Raw genomic sequence first — 11,928 nt, 5'->3', positions numbered from 1 at the left:
ACACACTGTAGCTACACTTCTGAAACATACAGCAGGGAAGTCCACACTTCTACACACTGTAGCTACACTTCTGAAACATACAGCAGGGAAGTCCAAACTTCTACACACTGTAGCTACACTTCTGAAACATACAGCAGGGAAGTCCACACTTCTACACACTGTAGCTATACTTCTAAAACATGCAGCAGGGAAGTCCAAACTTCTACACACTGTAGCTACACTTCTGAAACATACAGCAGGGAAGTCCACACTTCTACACACTGTAGCCACACTTCTGAAACATACAGCAGGGAAGTCCACACTTCTACACACTGTAGCTACACTTCTGAAACATACAGCAGGGAAGTCCACACTTCTACAAACTGTAGCCATACTTCTGAAACATACAGCAGGGAAGTCCACACTTCTACACACTGTAGCTACACTTCTGAAACATACATACATACAAAGCAAATCAAACTCCATTTTCAAAGTTAATTTTCTAAAAAAAAGATGTTTTCCTTCTTCCTACTCTAAGGCCACACCAATTCAATTTGTTGCTTCTCAGATTGGCCTGTCAATTTTTTTCCTGATTTGCAAAAAAAAATTTCTTCTTCTAAATTAACAGCAAACACACAATGAAAGACATATTTTGGCCCCAACGGTTGAAGAAAGTCATTTTCTTCCTAGTTCTTAAAAGTTTTTTAATGTAACAATGCAAAAAAGTTCAAAATCTATTGTAAGTTTTAAAAATAACCCAGCTTGGTATGTTCACTTCATGGCTCATATTTTAACATTTCCGGCTATCATGGGGTGCCTTGGCCTGTTTTTTTTATTTATTTCACCCTGTCACTTCATATTTTTTCTGAAAAAATCTGAGAAACAACCAATTAAATTGATGTGGCCTAAGGAGTAGACAAATTAAATATGATAATGACAGTTGTGATGTGCCAGTATTGTCTTACCTTGTGAAGGCCAGGAATGACAGAAGGAATAACAGCCCAGCCAGAACATCAGCACGACCAACAATACCACTCACCTGAAACACACATACATGGATCAGGCGTGCAATTGTAACAGTGGGGGGTTTATAGGCGCTACTTAAACACTACCCTGCCGCTGGGTCTAGACCTTTTAGCCGAGCGGTTAGAGCGTCAGAGTTTGAAGCTGGTGCTCAGGAGGTCGTGGGGTCAAACCCCAGCCCGGGACTAGAGGTTTTTATCTGTTTCTACTCGCTCCTCTTGTTTCTTACAAGTTACAGTGGTTCCCACACCGGCCCTGGGAGTTCTGGCAAAGAGTACCGCTCCAGGGATATCGAATTTGGAAGATTCGAGGATGAATCTTGAAAAGAAAAGGGGGAGTAGTGTAACAGTGGGGGGTTTATAGGCGCTACCAACTGACCCAGCCAACGGGTCTAGACCTTTTAGCGGAGTGGTTGGAGTGTGACTGTCGGAGTTTGAAGCTGGTGCTCTGGAGGTCATAGGTTCGGGACCAGGGTTTTCATCTGTTTCTACTCCTCCTGTTTTGTACACAATCTCTCACTTTTGCTAGAACTCTTGTAAAGTGCTCGCTGCCACCAAGAACAGTACAGGCATCATCACTAGATAGCTTTAAACAATGCTTTAAGTTAGATGTGCAAAGGCCTAGGTGTAACAAGTCCTTCAGTATAATATAGCCAGCTGTCACCGTGCCGCATGCCTGCGATGCTGGTGTGTTACACTGAGAGGTCATATCAGCTACACAGACACAGATGTACTATTGTTTTCTTTTACTATGTACATGTACACGAGTATTCAACTTTTCTTCAGACAATTAAAAAAAAAATGTTAAAAACTTGGCAAGCAGTAAACTCTTCTTGTAGCTCTAAGGCCACACCAATTTAATGTTTTGGTTAACAGATTCGCCCCCTTCATTTTTTTCTGATTTGCAAAAAAAAAAAATCAGAATCAACTGCAAAATACATGTATTTTGCCCAGAAACAGTCCTTTTCATCCTAGTTGTTACAGTTATTCCATCTTTCAATGCAGTGGTATCATTTAAAGTTCAAAATTCAGTGTTTAAATTTTGAACCAGCCTGTTGTGTTGACTTCATGGCTCCTATCGTAACATTTTGGGCCATAATAGGATGCCTAGGCCTGTTTTCATTTTTTTTATTTTTTCACCCGCCCACTCCATAATTTTTCTATAAAAATCTGTTAACCAAGAAATTAAATTGGTGAGGCCTAAGAATGTTTTGCTGACAGGAAGCCTGTACTGACCGCTTCAGTGTGGACAGGATGAACAGCAAACATGAGGCCAGCCAGCAGCGCCAGGTGCACACAGCTGAACACCACCTGCTCACACACGTACATGTACAGCACTGTGACAGCTGTGTGCAGCAGCATGTTGACAGCATGGAAGCCAGCAGGGTCCAGCCCGCCTATCAGGTGGTTTATTCTGGGGACAAGACAAAAATGTTTGATTTGACAACATGTATAAAAAATTATATGTTATGATCATCTTAAAAACTCAATGAGACAAATACATACTAAACTAGTGTTCCCTGATCTCATATCTTCGCCAAATGATGTTAATATTTATGACTGACATCAGTGACAAATTATAGATTATTCCCTCCTGATTTAACAAATAGGATCCTCATTTTCATAAGTCATATCATTTTATCATATTCTCAACCAAAAAGACAGTCTTATATTAACAAACAATGCCATTCTAGCATTTCCTCATAAGTTATGCAAATGAGGTCCTGATTTGAATACATTATGTTTAATGATGTTCACCTTCGCTGAACTTTCAAATACTACATGTATGAAATTCCAGGCAATTATCGTTACATACGTATAAAATTTGCTAATTAATTATGCAAATTAAGTCTTCATTTACATAATCAATTTCTGCCTGTGTTTCTCTTGTTCTCAATTACCAATGTCACAAGCTTCAATAGTCCGATAATGGAATGCAGCTGATTTAGAGAATTTCCCTATAAATTATGCAAATTACATCCATATTTGCATAACTGTCAGATAATTATATCAAGCATTACTCAAGCTACCTACATACCAAAAATCACCACGATCCGTCAACCGGTTCATGAGTTATCCTCTTTTGAATATTTTCAATCATATAGCCCTGCAGTTCTAGAGCAAGCCGCTAGGGGGCCCAAACTTACGTCACATCTTCCCCAGCACAAGAGCTACCTACCATCCAAATTTCATCACCCCAGCATGTCTAGATCACGAGATATCAAAACCGGAAGTTCAGCTGCAGTACCATAACAAGCCGCTAGGGGGTCCAAAATCTAAAAATTTTGAGGTCTTATCAAGACCTACCCATGTACCAAATATCAAGTCAATCCATTTAAGCCTTCTCAAGTTATTGTGTTTACAGACACACGCAAACACACACATACACGAACGCCACTGAAAACATAACCTTCTTGGTGAAGGTAACAAAGATAGAAAGGACCAATCAGCACCAAGGACAGGACAGTTATACTGAAATACAACTGGAACAAAGATAGAAAGGACCAATCAGCACCAAGGACAGGACAGTTGTACTGAAATACAACTGGAACAAAGACAGAAAGGACCAATCAGCACCAAGGACAGGACAGTTGTACTGAAATACAACTGGAACAAAGATAGAAAGGACCAATCAGCACCAAGGACAGGACAGTTGTACTGAAATACAACTGGAACAAAGACAGAAAGGACCAATCAGCACCAAGGACAGGGCAATTGTACTGAAATACAACTGGAACAAAGATAGGTTGAACCAGGTTGCCCACTGACAACATACGGCAAAAATTAGGTTGCCCATCAGAATTTTAGGTTGTCCCACCTATAAGTTACTAATTTCCTCAAATTAGGTAATGTTACATACATAAGCCTTTGACAATATTTCTAACAGCCTTTAGTCAACTGATACTAGTGATAGCCATTAATACCTAAAATTAAAAAGCATCTGCCGGATACAGTGGTGCAAGCCAAGTGGGCATGATTTGGGGGGAGGGGGGCATTCTTAAAATTCAGGTAGCACACTGGGGCTAGTAGGTTCAAAAATAGGTTGCCCCAAGTAAAATTTGGGCAAGCAAGTATTTTGCACGCTGAAAATTTCTGCAAAATTGCAGATTGTATAATTTTTTCCTGCAACCTTGAAAATCTCAAAACACAGGTACAATACAAATGTGTATTTGGAACACTGACATCCCCACAGGCCCATATGTCATCATAGGAATCCATTAGCTGCTGTACTTTTATGATCTCTGCAACAATTGCCCTGCAGTGATATTAATCTTACTGTGTTTACATATTTTGTGAAGCATGAGTCATCAAAATTAGTGCCTCCCTCCTGTTAACTTTACTTGGTTAGGTCCACCAGAGAGATTTTCTAGATGTGGGCGTGCATGCCCTTTTTTGTAAGGTGTAATCAGGCCTTTTTAGACTTCGTAATTTGTAGGCAGCCTAATAGGACATTAGCCGCATATCGTAAAGTCGTAATCAGCTCTGAGACTTTAACGTAACTCGTAATCGGCAGCGAAAATTTTGCGTAATTCGTAATCACTACCCCCCATGCAGGCCCTCCTAGAATAATAATATAATGCCCAGAACACTGAAGTAAGAATGTGTACATCCCCTGAAAGCATTCATTAATCATGGGAGTCATTATTCCCAGGCGTGAAGGTAAAACGTGCATCAGAATCAAAGTCAGGTTTTATGAGGTCAGGTACATGTACATGTAGATTGTGTAATGACTGTGATTGCTGATGTAACAGTATGACAGCCCTAAGGCCACACCAATTTAATTTCATGGCGCGGGCAGGCGAAAAAAAAATTAAAATAAAAACAGGCCTTGGCATCCTATTATGGCCCAAAATGGTACGATAGGAGCCATGAAGTCAACACAAAAGGCTTGTTCAAAATTTAAAAAAATAAATCTTGAACTTTCAATGATACCATTGCATTGAAAGGTAGAATAACTGTAACAACTAGGAAGAAAAGGACTGTTTTTAGCTGTTCAGGACAAAATAATTATGATCATTTTGGAGTTGATTCTGAATTTTCATTCTAATTTGCAAATCGGAAAAAAATGAAGCGGGCGAATCCGTTAACCAAGAAATTAAATTGGTGTGGCCTTGGTGAAGGTAACAAATTTAATGGCCACCATGCTATGCAGTTCTATTTGAACTAGGCTTGGCCGAGTTCAGGACCACACTGCATGTTTACATTTCCTGCCTCGTACATGTATATATGATGCAAGACACAATCAGGATCCTGCAAAGTCCTGCAAAATCCCCAGAACTATCCTTTGAGATCACAACAAAATCCTGTGGGATCTCCAACAAAATACCACATAAGATCCCGAACCATTTACCACCAAACCCTGAAAGAAATATCGTGGGACTTCAGGCATACCCTAAAGTTGGTCTAGTAGTAGTCTGAAGTACAGTAGAACTGACAGCTACTGTATGACTAGTAGTAGTACAGTAGAACTGACAGCTATGACTAGTAGTAGTACAGTAGAACTGACAGCTATGACTAGTAGTAGTACAGTAGAACTGACAGGTATGACTAGTAGTAGTACAGTAGAACTGACAGGTATGACTAGTAGTAATACAGTGGAAAGCTGCACCTTGCGCAGGGTACTCTGTCAGGCTTATCAGAACTTTCCCTGTTGTGCCAAAGGTCACAAATTCAACAGAAATACATTGTACAGTCAACATTAGTAATGGGCGGTGTTTCATTTTTGAAAGGCCGTTACATTTTGGATTTAGGTGAATGTACTGGGAAATGTGGAGGTCTCTCATCCTGTTCATACCAGACTTTTAAAGACCGGTTGAAACCGTTAAATAATTAGCGGAGGAAAACCCGGCTAAAACCCTTAGCGTTCATACCAGACTTTTCGTAACCGGTTTTGCAAAAATCCTGTCCGGTGAATATCCAATTAATCGGCCATGACTGCAATTTGCATAACCGTTCCTCCCGCTCTTCCGATCGTTGTCCTTAGCCTTCTTGTATGCCGTCTTCAGGTTCTTTATCTAATTACTGCAGGCAGCACTAATCCTTCATCTTCAAAAGACCAGGCTCATCCAACATTTTTTTTCGGTAGAGCCCCCCCCCACCAGCTTTTTCGAATTCGGCGACTCCTGCTGTCCAAAAATAAGTAACAGGAGCGTCTCGTCAGCCGGCCAGGTTGTGTATGCTGATTCCATCGCAAAATGAAGAGAAACCGTGGAAAAACAGTGGAAACGAACTCAAATTGGTCAAAACAACACGATCAAAAAAGCTTGGAGGTCACACACGGCCAGGATGCTGACCCCGTGACCCCAGAATTATGAGGCAAAACCCGGTTCAATAAACCTTCAGTGTTCAGACCAGGTTTTTCAGTGGAAAAACCCCTAAAACAAAACACCTCCCGAGGCGTTTTTTTTAAATCGGATTCAAACCCCTAAAAAAACAGTTAATTTGCGTTCACATCAGGTTAAATAAAAAACCAGTTGAAACAGCGAAATATGAACAGGGTCTATCTGTACTGCACCTCTTCCCTGTCTACTGCAGGTCCCAGAAGCACCATGATGAGAATGTTGCTGAAGGCAGTAAATTATCAGGTGTACTTGATAGATGCAGACTGCCAGTTCAGTACTGACAGATAAATACTACTGGGGCTTCATGTCTCCTAAACACACAGCACAGAGGCAGCAGGCTATCATCCCTGCACAGCCGGGGGATTGGACACAAGCTACTGGTCCTGCCTTTAATTTAGGGAGCAGGCCCTGTTGTGATTACATTCACCCGTGTCTTATTGCTGACATGGTCTTCAATTTTCACGCTCTGTGTCAGTTCCAGACATGTTTCCAAACCAGTACCTGGCTGTGTGGTGTACATGAGGTCTAGTGTGTGTATGGCAGGGTGATTTTCTCTGACATACGGAGGCAGATGGCCATATCTGGGCTTCTGCTTGTACCAGCAGCTTTATTTTCCAACCATTACCGATCTAAGTTGCATGTACATGTAGGTATGTTGTTAGATAGATCTGCTTTGTATACAATTAGCAGGGCTTGAAATACTGGGTGCATGTGCACTTTAGTGCACCCAAATTTGCAGTTGTGCACCCAGTTTTTCTCTGTGGGTGCACCAGTGCACCCAAATATTTTCTTAGGTTAAACATATGTAAAGATGTTAAATGTATAGTTACTGTAGTTACAGCATATTCTTAACATCTAAGTGTAAGAAAAAATAATACAATCATTATTATAGTACTTTTCTTGAAATGAAACATAGTTATAGTTTTTGCTGACATTTTACTTATTTTATCTTAAATATGGTGCACCTAAAATATTTTTGTGCACCCAATTTTTAGGTTGGGTGCATGCATCATGTCAGTGCACCTGTTCCCAAAAATGAATTTCGAGCCCTGATTAGAGTACCGCTGGTGTTATGGTTGACATCAAGATGCACTTTGCACCTGTGTAAAGCCAGCACTAGTGTGTGTGTGTGTGTGTGTGTCTATGTGAGCATGTGCGTGCATGTGCATTTACATGTATTTCAAAGAATTATACTATGAACTACAGAAGAAAAAAAGCCATGATGAACAAAAACTCTCCTTTGGTGGTGTTTTAATCACAAATAGTTCTAGATTCCATATATTGTCTTTGGCAATATTTATCGGATTTTTCGTACACGAAGATGAAATCAGGATGAGATTGCAGAACTTGCCTGCCTGTATGTGACGTTCTCTTTGTGCTGCTGTAATGAAAACTGTCATGTTCTCTTGGGAGCTGTACAGAATAGGACAATTAATTGAGGCTGGCTATTAATGTCATGCTTACTTTCCCTTCTAGATTCAATTAGACTCCATATCAGTGGATGTTCAATAAACCATCACTCGCGGACTGGTTTGTGTATATGTTTGGTCGGTTTACTAAAATTATTGTACAATTTTCAACTATATTGATTTACGTGTATATTAAGGATTTGAATAAAACACCATTTAAAAGACCCAACTATTAATTTTGTGCTGGAAATGGATGCCAAAGTTCTTATCATAAAAGTTAGTATAGTATGATGTATAAACCCATAGTTTAGGCCTTAGGAAAAAAAATGTTGTGTTTCCTGTTTCCCGAACGACCCTGGAAAAAACTGTCAACCCTAGACTTTTTTGGGGGTGGACTCCTGCAAGGGACATAAATTTCAAGCTGATTAACCTTTTCTAGCTCATTGATCTGACACCTGAGTGATCAAACCTTGTACAATTGGTTTTCTGACATTGTCAAATTGAAAAGTGTCCTCATGCAAGTTTTACTTAATGTTAAACTGTATTGTATAAGTGGACCCCTATATAGAAAAAAAAGATAATCCCTGCCTACCGACCCTATTTTTTTCAGGACTGAAACAGGAAACACAACATTTTTCTCCTAGGCTTTATCTTTATCTCCATGAAGGGTAGCCCAGTTTGAGTCCAAACAACTGCAAGTTGAGAACCGTTTTTATTTTGTTATCAAGGTAATCTGGCAAGTTTGAAGCTAAGGTTTTTCGTCTCTTTCTGTAGCTGTCAGCTAAGTTTTAGGTCAACAAGGCTAGTTACACTACAAACACACACACACAGACACACACACAAAATAATTTTGCATACTATAATGCCAATGGTCTGTATCATAATGTGTGTAAGGCCACACTGGCAAGAACTTATCTTTCCCATCTTAAAGGTGGAAGCTCTGGGGACTGCTTAACAGCACTTTGCAATTTGATTCCTGCGGTATCAGGCAGGTCCCATGCCCAGCAGTAGTGGGATAACGGCATATCAGCCCAGCCTGCCAAATGGAGCGCGGTAGACGGGCCAAATTGCAATTTTGCTTCCGTTGTACCAAACGTGATTTCAGCTTAGCTTTAGGATGATTTCCAATTAAGTTTGGGGTGATTTCAAACTACCAGTACAGTGATTGTGCGTTGACAGCTGCGTGGAAATAAAGATTATTCCTAGAGAGTATACAGACTAGCAATATAGAGTTCCATGACAATATAGATTGTATACCTTTTTGACCTGCTAAATTTTCTGTGCCAATTGCACAACTAAAACCAGGCAAATCATATGAGAAGTGATGCTCTGCTCAACATAGTCACCCATGTTTACTATATATTTTATGTTTACTGAAGGAAAACATATTGTTATTGCTCTGTTTTCTCCTCATCTTCTTCTCCAAACCAATAAGGTTAGTGACCAGAACCAGACGTCTGTCACCATGGTAACTGGTGTTGGGTTATATCATGTTGCAATTTTATAGCAGGAAGGATTTAGACTCCTGTCACCATAAAAAAATTATATATGAATGTGTTTGAGCAAGAATTAACAGCAGACCATATGTATGTGAAGGTAAACATTATGCATTTGCTTTGCTTTGTGCTACCTTTCTACTTATTTATTTTTCTACTCTATTTATGGTACCTAAACGTACATGTCAGCTGGTACATGTATTAACATTGAATGTTAACATCTTTGTACAGTACAGTTCAATGTGACTAGAACTATATTATAAACAAATAGAGGTCAAACATCTCACCTTATTTGTTTCTTACTTGTGTTATTTTTTATGACATTGTAGTACGTAATTTCTTTGGCATGTGCAATCTTTCATTGGCTCAAATTGACCTCTGGGGTACATGTACATGTATGTCCTTCTCAAAATTGACCATAGCATGTCCACAACACGAAATATCACACTAATGGACACTACTGCACTACTGTATAAAGCCACTAGATTACCCATGATTGACCTTGACTGACCTTGACCTATATGTTGTCCCAACCTCAACCTATCTACCAATAAATTATTAATAATGTTATAAAGAGGCACTACACCCTGAAGCCGTACTTATCATTACAAAAAATAGAAATACCAAATATTTAGTAGACACAGTTGTATGACTCATGGGATAACAGAAGAACATTGTGTTCTCTTCAATGTAAAAATAAGACTCAGACTATAGTGTATAACAGGTCTGGAAATACTGCAAGTGCACCCAAATTTGGAGCTATGCACACAATTTAACGCTGTAGGTGCAGCAAAAGTGAATTTCCAGCCCTGCAGACTCCTGTCCTGTTCATGTGTCCCACAATTTTATACTCCTAAAAGCCTCTCAGATCTTCTGAGTTCCACAGCTTGGAGCCACTGACCTGAACAAATTTAATGCAGCTCCATTAGTGTGTGGAGCAGATCATCTACAGGCATACAGACTCCAGGGTACAATAAGGCCACAGCAAGTAAATTTTATGGATGACATCCTCAGCAGACTCTAAATCTAATGCGAGCGGGCCAAAAAAAAGGCGGGCGGAAAAAAACAAGGTTCCTAATTCTAAAATTTTGACTCAATCATTGTAGTTTTCATTCAGTGGGAACATCTCATATACACAACCAGCATCACATATCACTGCATCAAAGTAAGAAACAAAACATTAAATCAGAGCCTTTTCTTGTCTCCTCTCTCCATAGTTATCTGCCATCCACCTTCCGGCATGGCAACAGACATCTTTGCCCATTTTCGGCATGGTGACCACTGTCAGAAGGCAACAAATTTTTTTTTTCCAAAATCAAGCGAAAATTGATGCGTGCGCTGATGTGATCCATAAAAATGACTTGCTGTGGCCTAACACATGTCCCAGTACTATACCCAGCTGTGCAGGGATGTGAGTGGTTAGAGGCAGGGTCATACACATTACAGGAGCACTGCTACTGGAGAAGCTGAAAACTAACAACCTAACTGAGAACACAACTGAATATTAGCCTCCGCAGCAGGCTTATAGAACTGGGGGTTTGGGGGTCTTCGGCTGTTTTCTGATTAGCCCAGTTGTCTATATGCAATCAGAAATTCAAAATAGCACATAAAAGCTCCCAAAGACCATGCAGTTTTTGGCATGCTATGGAGGCTAACTGAATATTAATACAAGAAATTAGTATGAATGAAGTCCTGATTTATTCTGCATCAATGCCTCATCCCATACATATTCCACACCTTATCTGTCAAATCTGAAACATAATATCAAATTGTCAAGTTCTCTTATCTACAGACACTGTGCTTGTGGTGACATGATAACTGCTATATAGCTAAATGCAACAATGAAAACAAGAATTCGGAGATCTCATACCTCCATGAAATATGTTGAGTTAGGCCACACCAATTTAATTTGTTGACTCTCGGATTCGCCTCTTCATTTTTTTCTGATTTGCAAAAAAAAAAAAATTCTGGTTCTGAATCATCTAAAAAATGCTCATATTTTGCTCCCAACAGTTGAAGAAAGTCCTTTTCTTCCTAGTTGTTACAGTTTTTCAATCTTTTAATGCAGTGGTTTGGTTAAAAGTTCAAAATTCATTGTTTAAATTTTATCCCAGCCTTTTGTGTTGACTTCATGGCTCCAATCGAAGCATTTGGGGCCATATATATATATATAATAGGATGCCTAGGCCTGTTTTTATTTTTATTTTTTTTTCGCCCTGTCGCTTCATATTTTTTCTGAAAAAATCCGAGAACCAACAAATTAAATTGGTGTGGCCTTAATGTAAAATTGTTATTGGGGGGATTTGTCTCATTACACATGTTCTAATTAATTATGACATAATATACGCATGGTGGTGTTAACCTTTAAGTAACTAACACATGTCACAAGGTATATAATTACCATCATTCACCATTAATAAATCATGGCAAAATTTTCACATTAATTATGCAAATTAGGTCATTATTTGCATAATTGGTATCTATTAATGTGTCACCTGCAATAGATTACAATTAAAAATTAGTAATTACAATGTAAAACACTGTAATTACAGAATTACCTACTCGTACTTAATTATGCAAATTCAACCTTCATTTGCATAACTTGCATTTATATGTACAGCTCTCTCTAAGCTACATGTACCTATACACCAAAAATGATGAAACTGTGTTGTTCCTGACC

The 11,928-nt window shown here is 39.3% G+C and overlaps 1 protein-coding gene across 1 annotated transcript in view; it reads right to left on the bottom strand.

Annotated features, from left to right (window-relative positions):
* LOC109472872 (transmembrane and TPR repeat-containing protein 1-like) overlaps positions 1-11,928 on the bottom strand; it is a 43,482-nt gene that overhangs the window by 24,748 nt on the left and 6,806 nt on the right. Inside the window, exons 3-5 of the mRNA XM_019772737.1 lie at positions 2,238-2,415; positions 945-1,018; positions 235-274 (exon numbers count right to left, since the gene is read on the bottom strand). Of these exons, the coding sequence (XP_019628296.1) occupies positions 235-274; positions 945-1,018; positions 2,238-2,415 (292 nt within the window). The remainder of the gene's footprint in view (positions 1-234; positions 275-944; positions 1,019-2,237; positions 2,416-11,928) is intronic.

This window comes from Branchiostoma belcheri, unplaced genomic scaffold (genome assembly GCF_001625305.1).
Source record: "Branchiostoma belcheri isolate BF01 breed outbred unplaced genomic scaffold, Haploidv18h27 scaffold288, whole genome shotgun sequence".
Taxonomy (NCBI): Eukaryota; Metazoa; Chordata; class Leptocardii; order Amphioxiformes; family Branchiostomatidae; genus Branchiostoma; species Branchiostoma belcheri.
This window is presented reverse-complemented; position numbering and strand designations above follow the sequence as displayed.